General features: G+C 39.5%; 2 gene segments (V, D, J or C) and 1 further gene; all 3 read left to right on the forward strand.

Moving 5' to 3' along the window:
• Positions 1-21,790, forward strand: part of Tcrb (T cell receptor beta chain) — a 667,076-nt gene that overhangs the window by 251,583 nt on the left and 393,703 nt on the right.
• On the forward strand, positions 8,913-9,352 carry Trbv16 (T cell receptor beta, variable 16). The segment is given in 2 exon segments: positions 8,913-8,961; positions 9,055-9,352. Coding segments are annotated over 2 exon segments (347 nt in total).
• Positions 20,214-20,678, forward strand: Trbv17 (T cell receptor beta, variable 17). The segment is given in 2 exon segments: positions 20,214-20,262; positions 20,384-20,678. Coding segments are annotated over 2 exon segments (344 nt in total).

Below are 21,790 nucleotides of genomic sequence, written 5' to 3' on the forward strand. Positions count from 1 at the left end.
TTAGGATACTTCTTCTAGTTAATCCTCCTGCCCTGTACTCGCCCTGATATCAACACATGAAAAATTTACACATTGTTTTTAATCTCCAGTTTTTTGACCTCATTACTCTGGAGGATTCTGCTTATCTCCAAATGTTTTCAAACTTAGACTCATGATTATAGTATATGCACACTGAACAGATGAACACTTTTTTTTCTCCCTTAAGCATCCAGAGAGCATGAATTTTGTCTTTTTTTTCTATAAATGATAACACTAAAGAAGGTTAGAAGTACATATATTTCGAATAACTCGGTGAGTTGCAAAGTTGTTTAGACCTGCTGCTGCTCTGTAACACACAATGTACCCAACATTTCCATAACCAGTCTATTTAATGACCTGCCAGTCCTTTTAGAAGACACATTTGCAGATGGCCAAATCTCTTTTTTGTATCCCAGCAACACCAAGTGCTACTTCACTTTTGTGGATACTTTAAAACGCCACAGTGTCCTACTCGTGTGACATAATGATCTTGAGACACACTTTCAGACTCTTCTTCTTTCAGTGGTTGTCTATTGAAAACAGCATCAACAGCCCTACTGTGGATGGCGGCTGATGCTTCACACTGTTTATGTGTTTACTTCATCTCTTTGCAAAATGTTCTTACACAATTTAACATGTCCCTGTGCATTTGTTTTGCTAGATTCTACTCCCATCTCTATACTTTCCAGCTTTCTAATGACTTGCCATGCTGTTGGATGCTTCTTTGTGAAGCAGAAAACAACTGTACTCAACTCTGAGTATAACAAAATCCACGTTCTGAAGGAACAGCATGTACGTTCATCCAGGTCATTTTTGCTAGTTAAGAAAATGGTACTTGGGGACTCAAAAATGCCTCTCAGCTCTGTGTGCTTCTATTTAAATTTTCAGTGTTTACCAATTAGAATCATTCAAGACAATATTCCTTCACTAAAAAGAAAAAAAACATCGTTCTTTGAAAGAACCTGCTTTGAAGATTAAAACAAAACTGCAAAATATAGTGTTTGCAAATTACCCCTTCAATAAAAACTTAACTGAGTTGAGATTCACAGAAGCAACCTTCTACCCCACCAATTCAAGAGTGTAAATAAATGGTTGTTGCTCTTAATAGTGAATTTGTGGAGAGCTTTGTTCCAAAGCATTACCCTGCTGGTATCATGACTTAGGCAGCATCATTGCTATCTCTAAGTGACTCAGTAGTGGTCACAAGCATTTATTGAGGCTGATTGTCCAATCTTTGTTTTTCTCTTACATAGAAATACAATAATGTTTCTTATAAAAATATAATAAAGGGGGTATGGAGGAGTGACTAGGCACTTAATACTTGCTGTTCTTTAAGAAAACCTGAAATCAGTTCCTGGCATCAAAGTAGAAATCCTCACAATTTCCTGTAACTGCAGCTATAGGAGATCTGATGACTTCTGTCTTCCTCAGGAACCTGCACACACTTGGTACGCGTGCATGCGCATACACACACACACACACACACACGCAATCACACAAATATACCCTAAAAGGTCCAGTTAAGAGAAGAGTTTAAAAGAAGGAAAAAAAATTTTAAAAATATTTTAGAGAAAAATGTTCAGTTGCTTCACGTACAGAAAGGACATATTGTATGTATTTTCATACTAGGTTACTCTAATTATGTGTTGATAAAACACAAAAGATGTACTTGGAGTTAATAATCGTGTTATTAACAGCTCCACTTGCTCATTTCAAATGCAGAATATATACTTTGAATGTTGTTGTTTAAAGCTTCTGGGTTCCCTACAACACACAAAACTATCCAAAATGCCCATTAACATTGTCTGAATATTTTCTGAAGTGATAAATGATTGCAAATTCTTTGTTCATTGGTAAGAGATTTAAAAAGAAAATGTTTCTATGGTCTTATCTAATATTCAGGTTTTTCTGACAGTGAAAAATTTCTCATTGAAATGGACTCATCATCTGGATTATCACTGGAGAATTACTATTCCTAAAAGTCTCTACAAAATCAAGGAGATAAACTATTCATAACTGTGAGCTGCTCCTAGACAGGAATAATTTAGAGTCTGTGATAGTCAGCACAACTGGTCAGGCTCTTTCTGATGAAGAAAATGTGTTTAAGAGGACTCTCAAGGCAGAGGAAATTAGATGATGTATACAAGAAAATCCAAAATCAATCAACACAATTATTGCAAAGCTTAAAGCATAATTAAAGGAACACCTGTGGTTGATGAACTATGCCAAAGGGAATTTACATTTTCTTCAAAAAGAGATGAGATAACAGTGACTCTAATTTGTTTCCTCCTTGGTGTAAGGCAACAAGGAGGATGTTTATAATAGAAAGATGCTGTGGGTTCCTACTACATCTTGAAGACCTCAGTGGATGCTGGAAAGACTGAAACCAATGCATGCACTCATTGGGAAGGAGGAAACTAAAAGGGAATGGATATTGTTTTCTTTTCTCGATGCTGCACCTGATAAATTCAGGCTAACCAAACCCACATGCATTAGAATATTAAGGACTTAAATTATAAAAAGAAATCTACAAATCATGACACAAAAATTAAGTGAGTGAATTGATGTAGAAAATGATTTCTGTGTGAGGAAAAGCAGCATCTTAGAAAGCATACACCATCAAGTGGAAGAAAGCAGGGTATGGAGTCAGGAGGGTTGGATTCTTAAAGGGAAGAAGGAAAGGACTTGGGTCTCGTGGCTCTCTGGGGGAGACAAGAAAAAGGTTTATTTTAGGTTTTACTAAGACAGACAAGGTAATCAGGAAATCCCATTAGAGGGAAAATTCAGCATCTTAGAAGAAGCAAACTGGAACGGTTCCCCCAGGGAAGAGGCAGCATCCAGAAGCCTGTGAAGAAATGGCTCTGAAAATCACAAATATGGAGACTTTTGACACGGATGTCTCGGAAGATTAAGGAACGTATTTAAGTTATGTGATCTTTGGGAACCTGCTTGATTAATTGTTAAAATTACAGCTCTTAGGAAAGTGTGGTGCCGATGAAAGGGGAAACAGGTAAAATATAAGGAGAGAAATTTAGCTAGGAGATCATGTGACAGAAGAAAGAGAAGGTATTAAATATTTATTTTAATAGCTCTTGTTTAAGAGATTTCAGAGTTTATAAATTTCCTATCTCTCACCAGGGAAGATCGTAGAGATAAAGTCTAGCAGAATAGATTTGAAATACTAACTTCGTGAGCCCAGATTCAGGCATCAAGTTAATGGAGGTGTTCTATGCCAAAGAATACTACTTGTTGGATCAAAGTTATTTTAAAAATTCAAAAGAGGCCATTTTAAACATTGGAAATTCAATTTAATCTTTCTTAAAGGATTGAGCAATAGCACATTGAGAGAAAAAATGATAAAATGCGTGTTAGAGTAGAGGAAATTAAAAAATTATAATAGGAAAACCATTAATGACTGGAGCATAGCATAACTGAGAAAAGTCAGTGATTTGATAATAAAAGAGAAAAAAGATGGATTGGTTTTCCCTAGGATACTACAAAGAATTTTTTTCTTTTAAAATTTATTTGTGTGTGTGCCTGCGACAGTTTATGTGTACCACATGCACATAGTTGCACCTGGAAGTCAGAGGGTGTTGGATTTCCTTGGAACAGTAGTTACAGGAAAAATTTAGTTTATACCATACACAAATTTTAGAATGGCTCTGAGTATTGTTGTCATGTTGTTGGTGGCTCTTTCTGATATGACTGAAGCTTGTGATGAATCTTTTTCTTTGTAATAGGAGATAATAGTAATAGTATGTAGACTGGCAAAGGAAGAATAGAAAGTTAATTCCTAGCTTGAAGTTGGCACCAGAACTCTTAGTTCTTCAAGTATCTTGAAAAGTATTCCTAAACACTGCTGGTACAGAGGTTCTCATAGAATGAGTCTGAGGTGTTTGGGCAACAAAAATTTTGTGACCCTTCGGGGGAAATGTTTGTTTCTTCCCTACTTCTCTTGATAATAGGTGGGTCTGTTGAGTAATATCTCTATCCACTTCTCTTCTCACTCTTCTCTATGGTAGGAGACCTGAGTCTAATTATATGAAAGAAGGAACTCAGCATGTTGAATCAAGTCCTCTATATTTATCTTTGTATTTATTTACCTATGAAATGAATGCTGGGTATTTTCCTGCCTCAGAATTATGGGGAAAAAAATAGTGATCAGAGGATTCATTCAAGTGGAGAGGCTGGCTACCCTACGGAAAGTTAGCCAAGTTCACTGTACTAGATTCATATGGATTCAAGCTGGTCAACTTTGGGTAGCTTAATCTTTTCATCTCGAGAGCAACATTGACATTTTGACTTTTGTTTTGCAGACTTCATTATTCCATTTCCATGTGTTTTCCATGTCATATGAGAAAGGGAAGTATTATTTTTGAATATTTACAATTCCAACAACTGTAATTTGCATTGCTCATAGCTATTGTAACAGAATCAGCTACATGGGCTAAAGAAGTCATTTCTAGAGCATCTACCCCAGTGGCCACCAGTAGGTGATGAGGTGACTTTAAAAGAGCTATTGCAGTGGCTGTTAACCTACACAAGGGTTGCTTATCATATATTTACACTATGGCTCATAACAGTAGTAAAGTTACAGTTATGAAGTGCAGTGATAAAATTTTATGGTGGGGGGGGGTCATGCACAATTTGAGGAACTATATTAAAGGGTAGCAGCCACTGACCTAGAGGCTTGTGTGGTAGTGGGGGTATTGAAAATATTCAGGCTCAGGCTTTGAATCACAAAAGGTTGGGCCCAAAGGCTTCTGTTCTTATGTATATTAGTTAAGAACAATAGTGATTAAGGGCTTCAGGAAAAGTCTGGGATATTTGTCAAAGAAACCATTAACATACTTTAACAATAGAGCCCAAATATAAATAATGTTTTATGAAGAGGTTCCCTGAGAAAACAATCAGAAACAAACAAGTTCCCTTGGTTGCTCCACACAAGGTACCTTTCCACAGAGAACTTTGAGGAGGTGGCATTGAGATTGACTGCCAAGATTGTGGCCCATTAGGCACTCAGATTGGGCAGCAAGATGTATCTGTGTGTCAGTAAACTCATTCTTGCTGAGGAGTGTCCTTGATTTAAAAACATATCAAAACACAATCAATCACTCAAGCAAACAAAACTTCCAACAATTCAAAAAGATACTATTCAGTCAGTAAATAAATCAGTGTTGACCAGAGGACAAAAAGAAATGAGACAGGCACTTTCCAGGCCACTTGCCTCTGCCCTATGGACCACCTCTAAGTCTCTGCCCCTGAGTTTGTTGGGCAGCTATATACCCTGATGCAAGAAAAGTAAAGGAGCCATGTCAAGGATATCAGAGCAGCTGTTGGAAAAGGTTTTCTTTAACCTAGTCCAGGCTTCCGCTATCTCTGTGATGGAAAATTCAAAGCAGGTCTCTGAGAAGTACACTGACACTGCTCCAAGCAGAGGGGCCTCTACCTTTAAAATTCCACAAAAATAATAACAGAAGAAATTATAATGTTTTTTGGGTGTCCAGAATATGACAGTTTTCCTATACTAAACATAAAACAGTAAGAAAGAAACAAAAAATTTAGAAAGAGTTGCCCAATCATGTCTTAAAATTATTTCTAAAAATACTATCATCTATCATCTCTCTCTGACTCTCTCTCTCTCTTTACTTTTATTTATTTATTTTAAGTGTATGAGTCTTTCATCTATTTGTTTATGCAACACATGGATGGCAGGTGCCTGCAGAGACTAGAAAAGTGTATTGGATGCCCTGGGACTGCTATTACAGTCAGTTGTGAGCTGCCATGTAGGTGCTAGGAGTCAAACCCATGTCCTCTGGAAGAACAGCCAGTGCTCTTTACCCACCGAGACATCTCTCCAGCACTTACATTTCTTTTGAGTAAAGTATAATTATACCATTTATGTTCCAGTCCCTCCTTTCAATCCTCTATATACCACACCCCCACTGCTTCTCATATTTGTGGCCCCTTTTTCTTGTTACATATAAATACACAAACACAACCTGCTGAATCCCCTTAGTGTTGCTTATATACTTGTCATTAGGTCTGGCCACATGGTATTATAGAAACAATTAGGGGTTCATTTCTGGGGGATACTAATTACCCCTCTCTTGCAGTTATTAATTGTTGTAGTTCTTTATTTGGGGGTAGGGTTACTTAAGAAAGATTTCTTCGTCAGTGTTGAAGTGTCAACTAGTATTGCCATTGTTCACAAGTCATATTTTTGATACTTCCTGGGTGTAGCTCCCATCTCATCTAGAAATCCCAATCTTGCAGCTGCCTTCCTGGCTTTAAAATCTTTCTGCTCCCTCTGCCATGATATTCCTTGAGCCTTAGGTATGCAGATTAGGTTGTAGCTCTGTTGTCAGTTGTTCTCTGAATTTTGACGAGCTCTGGCTTTCTGCAATATTCCCTATCTGCTGCAAAAGAAGCTTCTTGGCTGAGGGACGAGCTCTTCATTTGTTTGTATATTAGGATCGGAATTTAGAATGCAGCTGGGCATGATACTGGTCTGGAAACTTGTAATATGTTCGCCTCTAAGGTCCAAGGCCTTACCAGCCACGGGCAGTCAGCGGTGTTTCCAGTACTAAGTGTGATTTCCCTCCTGCTGAGTAGGCCTTAAGTTCAACTGTACAGCTGTTAGCTATTGCCAAGGTGGAAGTGCTATATTGTGCCATTAGGGTCATCTTACCATGCTGGTCATTGTTGTGGTCCTTGGATTTTACTACCAGGTAGGATTATTCATTGCTTTCTTCCCTTGGTAGCTTACGTGGCACCTTCTGCTACTATGAAGGCTAGTTCTCAGGGAAGATGCTTTTGGGTAATACCTCGTTAGATTCTTCTGTGTCCTGTATCCAAAGTGTGTGGCTTCTTCAGAAAAAAAAAATCATCTTCTGACAGAAAACTAAGGTCAAAAACAATAGCTTACATTGTTTTAGGAGTCTCTTAGAATCCCCTGATTAACAACTTGAAAGAAGGTTTCTCATGCCTGGTATGAGAGGTTTTATTAGCTACACTATGGCTGTTGAGGGTAGCATTGTTACCCCAAGCTATATAAATTAAATTACACACACACACACACACACACACACACACACACAAAAGACATTTTAGGTAAAAATAAAATAAGATGACTCCTTAGAGCTTTTCCAATATCCTTAGTGTTATTTATTACTTCTTTCTCCTTTTTCTTTGTGTTCATAGTTTATTTTATAAATCTTTATACACTGGGGTAGGTCTAAGGCACATTCGAGGATACTGTGGCCTGATTCTGAGTGTTTTCTAGGTGTTTGTATTTCATTTTCCCTCCTAAGTTCTATATCCAGCTTCTGCCTTCTTTGTGTGTGGGTCTCAGGATGCTTCAGCCCATCAAGATACATCATTAGGACGGTAGTATAAAAAAAAGACAGGAGATGTACCATACACACTTACATGCATGCTTTCACCCCGTCCCCCAGTCACACATATACATACAGAGACAGACACACATACAGAAAGACACCCAAATACACACATACCTACACACTTCCATACATATAAATGAATACTGATAGTAATACTAGAGAGGGAGGAATGAACATTTCTGATCTTCTACCATTAAGAATATCTATATAGTAAGCTACCATGCCTATCTATATTTGTTTCTTTTGTGTTTTTAAATTAATCATTCTGTTCGTTTACATATCTAATGATATCCCATTTCCCGGTTACCACTCCACAAACCCTCATCCCCTATCCACCCTCTCTCTCCTTTGAGAGATTACTTCTCCAACCACGTACCTCTCCTGCCCCACCATTCCAGCATCCCCCTACACTGGGGCATCAAACCTCCACAGCACCAAGGGCCTCCCCTTCCATTGCTGTCAGGCAAGGCCATCCTCTACTACATATGTATGTGGAGTCATGATCCCTCCCTGTATACTCCTTGGTTGATGGTCTAGTCCCTGGAAGCAGTGGGTGGTCCGGCCAGCTGATGTTATTCTTCCTATGGGGTTGCAATCTACCTCTGCTGCTCCAGTCCCTCTGGCAGCTCCCCCATGGGGTTCCTGATCTCAGTATGACGGCTGGCTCCAAGCATCCACATCTACACTGGTCAGTTGCTGTCCAGACCTCCCAAGGAGCAGCCACACCAGGTTCCTGTCAGCAAGTGCCTCTTGGCAACAGCAACAGTGTTGGGGTTTGGTGTCTGCAGACAGGTTGGATCCCCAGGTGGGGCAGTCCTTGGATGGCCCTCCCTTCAGTTTCTGTATTTGTTTCTTTCTGTTGTCTTGACACAACAGAAACCAAGTTATTCTCTTATGCTCCAGTAGACGAACCCCAACCTCTGCAGATGGTAAGTTTTGATTAACTCACTGAGATAACAACAACAGTAGTAGTACACTAAAGGAGGATATGATTCTAGTAGGAAGAAGAGTGAGTCGGGGCTCTAACATCAGAGTTATTGGTGGGTGTGGATAAGACCAAAGTACACTGAACACATATATAAAAATTCAAAGAAAAAGTAAAAATTACTACTAAAAGAAGTGTCCAATAGGTAATTTGATATGTAATATTTCAGGAAAAGTAGAATGTGTGTGTTTTGGAGTGTGGGGAGATGGGATAATCATTGAAGCACAAAGGATTTGGTAAATAAATATGTGTAGGGATACTTTAAGTCTTTGGATGAACCACCCATGCCTGTACCAGAACAATTACTTATTTCATGGTTTTATTTTTTTCTTATAAAGGAACAGTGATCACTTTTGAAAGGTGATCCTTTGAGCAGTGACGGAGACAGTGGTGTCATCACAAGCCCATACACCACCCTGGGGGACACAGAGCTCCTAGAGACTTCAGCCTGAGCTTCTCGTGCTTACGTGGAGTTTCTATGAGTGAAGCCACTGCCTCATCTTGCCATGGCCCCCAGGCTCCTTTTCTGTCTGGTTCTTTGCTTCTTGAGAGCAGGTGAGCTTCCAGGAATAAAGAAGCTGCAGCTTTTGATCATTGTTTGTCATAGCTACAATTACATTCTTTATTCTCTATTCTGTTTCTTTCTAGAACCAACAAATGCTGGTGTCATCCAAACACCTAGGCACAAGGTGACAGGGAAGGGACAAGAAGCAACTCTGTGGTGTGAGCCAATTTCAGGACATAGTGCTGTTTTCTGGTACAGACAGACCATTGTGCAGGGCCTGGAGTTCCTGACTTACTTTCGAAATCAAGCTCCTATAGATGATTCAGGGATGCCCAAGGAACGATTCTCAGCTCAGATGCCCAATCAGTCGCACTCAACTCTGAAGATCCAGAGCACGCAACCCCAGGACTCAGCGGTGTATCTTTGTGCAAGCAGCTTAGACACAGAGCTACAGAATCATAGTCTGCTGAGGCAGAAACCATACGCTTCCCCTCTCCTGTCCACCTCCCAGAAGCTGTTCTCAACTGTGATCGTGAGGTTTTCTCACAACAGGAAGTATATGGGTTTAATGTCTTCTCTATCCTAGACAAGGCAACAACAGATGGTAACGAGTATTACATTAAGAAGTCTTGTGGTAGGAAGGTATGTAGAGAAAGGTATGTGGTGGGTGATGAGCAGACAAAACTTGTTCATGGGATCCCTCATATATTTTTCATAAGGGTAAGTGAGTCTATGATTAAGCACATATGTCATTCAGTGGGCCTTTCATACATATATGTGAGCTGAAGACTAAATAGGCTGGGAGGTATGGAAGAATGATCATCCCTGGTTGCTTTTCACTACAGCTTAGACACCAGTTTTCTTCTCCTCTCCTTAAAAAAAAACAAGACTCCATGCTACAAGAGGTAGCTTTTGCCTGACACTGTCTGGATGTCCAGCAAGAACCAGAGGCTAGATAGCCCAGAGACCTAGGATATACCAAACATGACTGGCAAAACAAAACTCAGTGAAATGATTCCTAATGCTATTCTGCTATACTCATATATCAGTGCCTTGCCCAGTTGAGGCTTCCTCCTACATCTGATCAGAACAGATCCAGGCATATGTACTACAACTATTGTAAACATATCCCTGACTAACTTACAAATAAATAAGATCCAGGCTATGGTTAATTTATTTGGTTTTGAGAATTACTAGGGGGTAACCTTTAGCCTACTTGTGTAACTGCTGACATGGCTACCTCCTCACAGCTGATCCCCAAATACTTGCTGTTTTTCCTGGATATGCTCATGACCCTTCTTCTCTTATGGTGTTTTCTCCTCTCTCCTCCTTGTTTTCTTCCTTCTCTCATGCTCAACCAGGTAACAAAAACCCCACCTATCTCTAGTATTCCAGTAATTGGCTCTAGCCATTTTTATTTAACTAATACATATAAATTAATTAACAAGGTTTTCACAACAAAGCCAGTAATTGAGAATTCACTTGTAGACCTAGACCTTCCTTCGGATATAGAATTTAGCATTACAATACATAGCAACAGACATTTCTTTTGTCAAAATATTTGATATATTTTTGAGTTTGTTAACTGTATAGGTACATCATAAGCATCTGAAAATTATAAAAACCTTCAAAATACTAATTTAAAATTAAACATAATATTAAAATATTATGTATATGTATATAAATATTTACATGGTATTTGAACCTGTTTCTTGTTAGAGTGTGGCTTAGCCCTTAGCAAACAACTTTAAACACTCTGGCTGGAAAATAGAAACATCCTTAGTACTCGCCTTTAATTCCAAACAATGAAGGTAAAGTGAGTTTCAGGAAGAAGCACCCATGTCTGAAAGTGATGTCTAATTGAGTGATAGAAAGGTAACAAATCAGAAAAAGATTTGGCAGAACAGAATATTCCCAACTTTCCCAAGATGAGAGGGGAAAGGAAGGCTATTTAGAGAAGAGACAGACAATACTGAAATATAGTAGAGTTTCTGTAGAGCTATGCAGTAGAGAGGAACAGTAGAACAACACAGAGGGAGAAGGAGGCAGTTTTACCAGGAGAGTTTTACAGAGAGAGACTAAAGAGAAAACAAACCAGACACAGAGAAAGACAGAAGAAGCAAGAGAATGAGAATAAGCTAGAAGATTAGAAAAGATTGCTAGAGTTAGTTTGAGGCCAAGCAGAGCAATTCAGAGGCCAAGAGAAATCCACATTGAATAAGTCATCTGGGAGAGGAGTTTGATCCAAAACAGTTGAGTTGAACCAGCCAGCTAGAGTTCAGAAAGAATGAGAAAGGGTGAGCTTATTAGGCAACAAACCTCAGAGACTGAAAACATTCTAGGCTTAGATTAGATTGGACAGAGGCTAGAAGCTTCTAGAACTAGGCCTAGTTAGCAGACTGAGGTCATAAGCCCTTGGAGATGAAAATCACCCAGGTGAATAAGTTATACTTTACAATATATGTAAAACCAAGATGGTAAGTATAATAGCTTATTTACTGGAAGAGATAAGCAAAATAAACTGTAAAAAGAGAGTACTTTATAAAATACTCTGCAAAATAATACAAGGAATATGAGCTTATTTAAAGGATCAGTGACTGGCTCAAATTGGGATCCATCTCAAGGGAATGCTCCAAGGCCTGACACTATTACTGATGCTATGGTATACTTACAGACAGGAACCTAGCATGGCTGCCCTCCAAGAGGCCCAATAAGCAGTGGAAAGAGACAGAACCAGATACTTAATGGACAGAAGCCAGGAACCCTTATGGTTGAATAGGGAAAGGCTGAAGAAATTGTGGAGGAGAGCTACTCCATAGGAAGACCAGTAGTCTCAACTAACCTGGAACCCCAAGATCTCTCACACACTAAGCCACCAACCAGGCAGCATATACTTGCTGGCATGAAGAACCCAACACATATACAGCAGAGGATTGCCTAGTCTGGCCTCAGTGAGAGGCCTGGTGGGGTGGAGGCGGGTGGGGACATCCTCTTAGATATCAAGGAGGAGGAATTTTGTGTGTGGGAGTTGTCAGACAGGGAGGATAATAACAACTGAACTGTAAAAAAATATTAAAGATAATTTAAAAGAAAAGAACAAATCAATAAGTCAATAAATATCTTTGTTGAAATTTGTAGCCACTTTCATAAGGAAGGTGAAAAGTATTTAATACATTTCCAAGTAGGGAATGAGAGCAAAGAGAGGAAGAGCAGAAAGATGATCATTCTTATCTTAGTCTATTTATTTTTCTGCCTAAGCTTGAAGCACTATTACCACCAAATTTAAATGTAAAGGTAATACTGTATACATTGAATCTAAAAAGAAAAACAATTATACCTTTTAAAAGGAGGTAATTGGTAAACAGAAATCTAGGAAAAGAAATATAGGAAAAGCTAAAATCCTAATAAACTACATCTATCTACTCCAGATGTGAGCATCACGGAGGGAATTGGAAGTTTAAGGACCATTTAAAGAGATGCCACAAAAAAAGCTCTAGAATTACATTTCTCACATGAATCTCAGAGCCACAAAATGGCCCCATTCTTTGTGAACAAAAAGTGTTACAGCTGAAAAACCAGAAATGAAGTTAGAAGATTGAATGTTTGATCAGGCCTTTGGGTGAAAGATAAAAAGGATAAATTAGCAGAGAGAAATTGAAACTTCCTGCTGTGCTTCACATGTTTCTGAAATGAAATTTTATGTTACTGTGTAGAAGGAAAATCACAATCTCATGGGACTGGGAAGCTGGCTCATCATGTATCACTCATTCAGAGGACCCGAGCTTGGTTCCAGGCATCTTTTCCTGCTCTTTATGACCACCTGTCATTTCAACTCCTGTGATTCTGAGGCCATTTTATGGCCTCGGCAGGTACTCACACATTTGACACACACATGAAAGAGCACACACACACACACACACACACACACACACACACACACACACACGCACACCTAAAATTAAAAATAAATCTTTGAAAAGACAGAAATTTACATGCTTAGAAGCTCATCAAAAGGAATCTGTAATCATTGGAATCCTTGGGGAAATCAAACAAGAAACTCAATATTGCTCTGGCAGGCACTTTTACTTCTTCTTTTTTTTTTTTAATTAGGTACTTTCTTCATTCACATCTCCAGTGCTATCCCAAAAGTCCCCCCCACCCTCCCTCCCCATCCCCCCCACACCCACTCCCACTTCCCGGCTCTGGCGTTTCCCTGCACTGAGGCATATAAAGTCTGCACGACCAATGGGCCTCTCTTTCCACTGACGGTCAGCTAGGCCATATTCTGATACGTTCCACTGACGGTCAGCTAGGCCATATTCTGATACATATGCAGCTAGAGACACGAGCTGGGGGCGGGGGGGGGGGGAGTTGGGGAGTGCACTGGTTAGTTCATATTGTTGTTCCACCTATAGGGTTGCAGATCCCCTCAGCTCTTTGGGTACTTTCTCTAGCTCCTCCATTGGGGGCCCTGTGTTCCATCCAATAGCTGACTGTGAGCATCCACTTCTGTGTTTGCCAGGCCCCAGCACAGCCTCACAGGAGACAGCTATATCAGGGTCCTTTCAGCAAAATCCTGCTAGTGTATGCAATAGTGTCAGTGTTTGGAGGCTGATTAAGGGATGGATCCCCGGATATGGCAGTCTCTAGACGGTCCACCCCTTCGTCTCAGCTCCAAACTTCGTCTCTGCAACTCCCTCCATGGGCGTTCTGCTCCCATTTCTAAGAAGGGGCAAAGCGTCCACACCTTGGTCTTCTCTCCTAGGCACTTTTACTTCTTACCAAGGCAGATTAACAGGGAGATTAGAGTTAATCTTTCCCTTAAAGTAGCTTTTGTAAAAACAAAATAAAACAAGGGATTATAAAAAGATAGAATTGCTAAGACTTTTACTGTAAACCAGAGAACAAAAGACAGAGGTCTATGAAATATGGAGCACACTGAATGAAGTACTGTGGCCATCTCACCCTAATACTTGCATATTGGAAGTCTGTGGGCTGCGTGGGACCTGGTGCTGACCTGGATGCTCTTCTTGTGTTCAGTACTAGAAATACAAGGACATGTGCTATAGTCAGCACAAGTAAGGAGGTTAGATAAAGAACCACTCGATACAAAGGAGAAAGCAGACAGAGGGAATCTAGTATACCCTATCAGCTGAGACGAGACTAAACTGCAATCCTAGATTGCAAATCTACTCTTCACCTTTTTTATTTAACATCCTTCTCAAACTGTAACGAGCTAAAATGGGTGTGAGGCTCTTTTGTTCTCATCTCCTATATTCATTACATGCCCCCCCCCACACACACACAGAAAGCTCAAATCATCTGTCAAGATTCAACTGTATTTCTATACAATGGAAAAAAGAAAACATCTACAATAAATGGTGCTAGTGTAACCAATTGTCTAAATGTAGAAAAATGCAAATAGACTCCTATCTATCACCTGGCACAAAACTCAAGTCCGAGTGGATCAAAGACCTCAACATAAAATTGGATACACTAATTTGAATAGAACAGAAAGTAGGAAATAGCCTTGAACTCATTGGTATAGGAGACAACATCATGAACAGAACACCAATGGCTCAGGCTCTAAGATAAAAATTTGATAAATGGGACATCATAAAGTAACTGCAATGCAGAGAATATTGTTAATAGGACAAAGAGAAGCCTACAGATTGGGAAAGGATCTTTGTGGGGAATTGCAGGCTGGTATCCAGTCAAGCTGAGGTCTGAACCCCAATGGTCATAATTAACCTACATGACACAGTAGGCATTCCCTCATGCTCCTGGAACTTCGGCCCCTGCCTAAGATACCACCTCCCACAGCCCCCACAAGAGAAGCATGGTCAGTAGTCACGCAAGCAATGACCCAAGCTTCTGACCTTCAGGCTAAACTCCTCCCTAGTTACCTAGCAACTGTGAAGACCATAAAAAGGGGTGCTCAGCCCCAACCTCTCTCTCTCACTCCTTTTTCCTCTCACTTCTCACACTTCTTTCTCCTCTTCCCTTTCTCTTTGTCTTCTCTCCTCTCTCCTTTTTCTTTGTCCTCTCCTCTCCTCTCCTCCCCTACTCTCTCTCTCTCTCTCTCTCTCTCTCTCTCTCTCTCTCTCTCTCTCTCTCTCTCTCCTCTCTTTCCCCTGCATTTCTATAACAAAGCTCTTAAACCATAGAGAGTCTCTGCCCTTCAAGTTCTGCTGGGCCATCTGGTCAGTGTTGGGAACTTCTTCCCCCATTCCCTCTCTCCCACAACCCTGGTGGCTTTAGCAAAATAGCTCTGGGGGGAGGGGGGGAGTCCCCAGGCAGGGTTGCCCCTTGGCCACCCCCTGAAGAGTGGGATAAAGGAATGCCCATCCAGGGATGAGTGGATAGGGTAGATAGCAGCCCTCCCACACCTGACTGACCAGAGACGAGGGAAACTCTGGTGGGGTGTGGGCATCTTTTTCCTATCTAACTTCTCCCCGGGATTCCCCCAGGACCCCCCACCTTTATTTTGTTCCCAACAGATCTTCACTAACCCTCCATCTGACAGGAAGATAATATCCAAAATTTATAATGAACTCAAGAAGTTAGACACCAACAAGCCAAATAACCCAATTAAAAATTGGTGTACAGAGCTAAAGAGAATTCTTAACAAAGGAATCTCAAGTGGCCAAGAAGTACTTAAAGAAGTGTTCAATGTTCTTAGTCATCAGGGAAATGCAAATCAAAACAACTTTTGAGATTCCAAATCTTACACTGGTCAGAATGACTACGATAAACAAAACAAAAGAAAACAAAACAAAACTCAAGAGATATCACATTCAGGAGATGATGTGGAGTAAAGAAACTTTCCTTCAGTTCTAGTGGGATTGCAAACTTGTACAACCACTTTGGAAATCAATCTGGTGGTTTCTCAGAAAACTGGCAATAGTTCTACCTCAAGACCCAGCTATACCACTCTTGGACATATATCCAAAAGATGCTTCACCATTCCACAAAGATACTTGATCAACTATGACCATAGCAGCTTTATTTGCAAGATAAAACTGGAAACAACCTAGATGTCTCTAAATTGAAGAATGGATAAAAAAATGTGGTACATCTAAGCAATGGAATATTATTCAGCTATTAAAAACAGACATCAGGCAAATTGATCAAACTTGAGAATATCATCCTGAGTGAAGTAACCCAGACCTACAAGTACATGCATCATATGTACTCACTTATAAGTAGATATTAGCCATAAAATATAGGATACCCATGCTATATTCCACAGACCCAAAGAAGCTAAAGACAAAGGAAGGCCCAGGTGAATATGCCTGAATCTCACTTAGAAGGGGGAATAAAATAGTCATAGGAGACAAATGGAAGGAGGGAACTGGGTGGAAGAGGGCATGGGGAGGAAAATGGGGGAGGTTCATGATCATGTATGGGCAGGTACAGGATCGATGGCCAGATGATCATGTGAATGAATGGCAATACATAACTGACTGGGGTGGGAAGGTAGGGGGAATCTGGATGACCTAAGAGAGGTTTATAGAGACCTGGATTAGGGGAGGCAGTCAAGAATCAATGGGGGTGACTATAACTGTGATTCATATCATTGATGATATGGAACCTGAAAAGGTCACCTCCTGGAACCAGATAAGAACCCCAGTGGAACAATAGGCACCCACGAAACTTTCAACCCCAATTTTATACTGTCTACAAGAAACGCAGGGAAAGGGGATGCATCAGAGACTGAGGAAATGGCCAACCAATATCAACCCAAACTTGAGACCCATCTCATTGACAAGCAGCCATTCCTGACACTATTAATGATACTCTGTTATGCTTTCAGATAGGAGTCTATCATGGCTTTCTTCTGAGAGGATGTAGAGACACACAGTCAAACAATAGGGGGAGCTTGGGGACTTTTATGGAAAAGCTGGGGGATGGATTGTGGCCCTGAAGGCTATAGGAACTCCACAGAAAGACCAACAGGGTCAACTAACCTGGTTCCTTGGGACTTTCAGAGACTGAACCACCAACCAAAGAGCATGCACAGGATAGACCTAACTCCTCCTACCCTGCACATATGTAGCAGATGTGCAATTTGGTCTTCCTATGGGTCCTGAACAACTGGAACTTGAGTTGCCTCCAAAACTGTTGCTTATCTGTGAGATATATTTTTCTAGCTGGGCCGCCCAGTCTTACCTCAGTGGGAAAGGAAATGCCTAGTCCTGTAGAGACTTGATGTGCCAGGGTTGAGGGATTCCTTGGTGGGTGGTGGGGCGGGTGTTCCACTAACCCACTGGATAAGAAGAGAGGGGGTGGGGAAATAATTGGAGAAAGGGGTGACTGGGAGAAGGGGCAGTGAGCAGGATGTAAAATTAATAAATAAAAATTCAATTATAACATCACTTCCTCTCCAAAAATTCACAATCATTGTTTTTAATTAGTGCACATCAATAAAATGAAAAAGAAGGCAAGGTTTCATGTCTTACTGATGAGAATATTGTATTGTATAGGAAATGCAAAAAAGAGAATTAGCTGGAATGAATGAAGTAAATAACATGTTTAGAGATGATACCTGCTGTAGAGCAAAGGGAGACAAACCATAGGTAAGGCGGGACCAGGGTTGTTTGAGTCTTGAAACTATAAATAAGTTGCTCAGAGAAGAATTCAACAAGGACTGGGCCTCTGAAGTGAGGACAGCAAGAAGATGACACAGAAAGACTTGCAGAAATAAAGGGGAAGAGTATTGTAACCAGAGGAAAGTGTAGATACTGTTAGCTCTTAGAATGAGAGCCCATAAGACATAGCTACCCTGATAATCCTGATTGTAATATTTGACTTTTGAGAGACATCCTCAGTTTGCTATGCTAGAGTCAAAATGTGCATTTGTTATCTTATTTTAAGTTTTTGAGTATATACTATCTTGGGGTAACTGCAGAATTCTGCCCAATTTGCTGGTCTGTAATGTTTGTGACTTGAGTGTCAGCCTACATCTTCTTGTCTTTTCTCATAATAACATTGAGAACACTCCCTGATGGAAGTAAAAACATGTAAACCTAGTTTATTCATGCCTAGTTTGTAGGCTTATTAGTGATGAGGACAGAAACAGGGTCAGCAGGGCACACCAAACAGTTATATTAGTATAGTTTGTATAAGTTGCCCTACACCTTTAAAAAAGTCCCATGGTTGAGTGGATTAGCCACATTCTTTCTCAGATTAAAGCTAATTTCCTACCTAGATAAGGTTTGATTGTTTAATATCTGAAACATGATACTTACAGAATATATATCAACTCAAACCATTTTAAGTTGCAGAAATTTGACTGTGAAATTATTTGTGAGGCTTATAAATAAAGAGACATTAATATAGATCCAGTTGTTCTTTGTAAGTGTTTAGATTCAGATATTCCCTGTTAGCCATATTTTGTAAACAGACCTGAAATGCATTAAAATAATTTGCATTTATCCTAGTCTGATTGGTTTTAGTACTTCAAATAATCATCAAATTCATTTCCTATTCTTTAGATAAATGGATAGCAACCTAGGATTTCAATTTTCTTAAATGTTTCAAATTTTATTTTCTTATTCTAATTGTAAAGGTTTGAAATTTTAGACAATCTGCATTCTATTTTGCTATATATAAGTGGTAATATTCAATTTTGTCACAATACTATGAATACATTTCTTACCTCTAACTTGCCCATTTCCTTCTTTAGAATAATAAGCACAAAAGAAGATTGGTTTTTCAAATAGTCATATAATGCACATAGTTTTCACTTAAAATTCCAGGTGGGGACACATGCAGACTGTTCTTTCTTCTGTTTTACGATGTAATTCATAACCATAACACATAGCAAGCTGTCCATTTATTCTTCAACTTTTTAGTCTCACAAGTACAGCTGAAATAGCAACTAGCAAGAAAACTAGGTTTTCAGTGGATGAATTGTTTGACTCCAAAGCATAGGCAGTGAGAGTTTTGTGAAGTATTTTGACATTTGAGAATATGAACACTCGATATTACCTCTTATCATGGACAGAACACTGTTTCCTTTATGGTCCTGAAAACTCAGACATCTTGTTTTTCTTATTTAATTTATTCAATTTTCTAAACATTTTGAGTTATGATTGGCAGATAACAATGAAATGCTTAGTTTCCAGGAAATGCTTTGATGAATGTGCACTTCAGATATGGCTACTACTTAAAGCTAAATAACATACTCATCATTTAGTAAACATTTCTTCCTTTCATCTTTGTGTGAGAATATTTAAGACCTGTGTTCTTGCCAGTTTTCAAGCAATAGTATGATTCACTACAGTCAGCAGGGTATACAACGAATTTCTCGAACTTTCAAGCATGCTCCATTTACCAGTTTTTATTTGATTAAGTTAAAAAATGTCTCACTGTTACAAATATAGATATTATTAGACAGTTAAATGGCAGAGAGAGCTAGGACAAAAGGCAGCTTTTTGGATCAAGTAGAGATGAGAGTTTTCTGGTCATTCAATTCTCCATGATTTAAAAAGCCACAATTGGAATTCAATATGAATAAGTAAAAGACATTTCCTTTAAACAACTGGCCATTTCTTGCCCATGATGTACAGGATTTATATGTTTAACCACATAGAGGAAATTCCATGTGAATCTTGAAAGAATATAGCCCTGGAATGTAGCTAGGTACTGGAGGCCAGAAGAACTATAAGTAAAGCAGAGTTCTCTGTGGGATGAAGAAGATGAGGTAATGGTGCCTTGTTTTCTCATACTATCCTTAGACTTTGTATCTTGCTTTTGATCAATAATCCATGATGTGGAACATATCTTAATACCTTGCAGGTGTGACCTACGATAACTATGAATGCATTTCCTAGGAATTCCCAACACTCACTGGCACATCTAGACCAAATTTAAAAACTTTCGCCTGTTTTTGCCATAGTTCTTAGAAAGTCTGTGCATATCTGGATACAATTGGGAGTATAGGACATATGACTGAAGGAACTCTGAGCTGCCTTGTGAGAAATTAGGAATAGGATGGGAAGTTCTAGATGGATGCAAGGCAGATGCAGGAGCAACAAAACAGGGATATCATGTCTCTGAGAAGCAGTGATACCTAAGGTAAGTTTCTGCTTTGTACCTGGTGTAGCTGAGCCCAGATTTCTCTGCCAGTAAGGAAGTTGAGTACAGTATTGCAATGAGCAGTGACTCTCCTGCAGTGAGGTCAGAGGCAAGTCTTCCTATAAGGGACCAGCGACTTTCAGAACTTCCACTTCTCAAGAACCAGAAGTAGGGTAAGGCCTTGAAAAGACAAATATTCCTTTCCTGTTCTGGACCATCCATGGATCCTAGACTTCTTTGCTGTGTGATCTTCTGTCTTCTTGCAGCCAGTGAGTTCTGAGCAAAAAAGAAATCATTGAATAAGGCTGTCATGTTCTTTGTTCTATGCCCTACGTTTTTTTGGTGTCAATTTGACCTCTGCTTTAACTCACTTAATGCTTTTCTTTGCAGCTTTTGTGGATACTACGGTTAAGCAGAACCCAAGATACAAGCTTGCAAGAGTTGGAAAACCAGTGAATTTGATCTGTTCTCAGACTATGAATCATGATACCATGTACTGGTACCAAAAGAAGCCAAACCAAGCACCAAAGCTTCTTCTTTTCTACTATGATAAGATTTTGAACAGGGAAGCTGACACTTTTGAGAAGTTCCAATCCAGTCGGCCTAACAATTCTTTCTGCTCTCTCTACATTGGCTCTGCAGGCCTAGAGTATTCTGCCATGTACCTCTGTGCTAGCAGTAGAGACACAGGGCTACAATATCACCTACCCTCTGTTCATAAACTTTTTCCTTTCAGAGACCCAAGGATTTTCTCTAGAACCATCCCTCTTCTCTTGCAGCAGTAGGAAATGGGTTTGTGGCTGTCACTTCTCACCCACAGATAAAAGTTGACCATAAACCACTAAAACCATTTGACAGTTATGTCAAGAGTAGAATAGTCGTTACATGTGCCCAGCATTCAGTTTGTGATATTGTCATTTTTATCTCTAATTCTTTCTTTTTTAGTGGAAAAACAGAGAACAACACACCCAGTTCTTTCATCTAGATAGGATTCTTCCAAACACAAGCCCTGTTATATGAAGGTTGACCAAAACCTTATAAACAGGCAAGTCTCTGGCATTTGGAGAACTCTAGATGTATTTTGTAGTCTATAAGAATCTGTTCGTTTTCATCTCAGTCACCAAATAAATATCCATCTAATGGGAAAGGGAAATTACCAATTCCTCAAGATAAAAATATTGTTAAAAAAGTTATATTGGAACAAAATATTTATACATTGATCTATTCATAGCTGGACAGGAGGTGCTGTTGACATGACTAAATTGAAAATAGTTGATTAATAAATTATATTGAAAGAATAAGGAGAATAAATTAGAGGATAAAGCTCTTACAGTCATCTGTATATCAATACATGATCATGACACAAAAGGAGATGAAATCTCAGGAGAAGTCCCCAAGAAAAACTACAGAGTAAAGACAACTACATATGAGAGAATCTGAGTCCTTTGTCTAAGCTGTGCAAGAATTGAACAGAAAATACTCAAACCTTATAACAGGCACATGAGAGTATATGTTTATATATTATCTTGAAATTAATATCCCTGGTGATAACGGTGTTCTGAAGAAACTGACAGAACCCTGATATAGCTATCTCTTGTGAGGCTATGCCAGTGCCTGGCAAATACAGAAATGGATGCTCACAGTCATCTATTGGATGGACACAGGGCCCCCAATGGAGGAGCTAGAGAAAGTACCCAAGGAGTTGAAGGGGTCTGCAACCCTATAGGAGGAACAACAATATGAACTAACCAGTACCCCCAGAGCTCGTGTCTCTAGCTGCATATGTAGCAGAAGATG

Source organism: Mus musculus, chromosome 6 (assembly GCF_000001635.26).
Source record: "Mus musculus strain C57BL/6J chromosome 6, GRCm38.p6 C57BL/6J".
In the NCBI taxonomy this organism is placed as follows: Eukaryota; Metazoa; Chordata; class Mammalia; order Rodentia; family Muridae; genus Mus; species Mus musculus.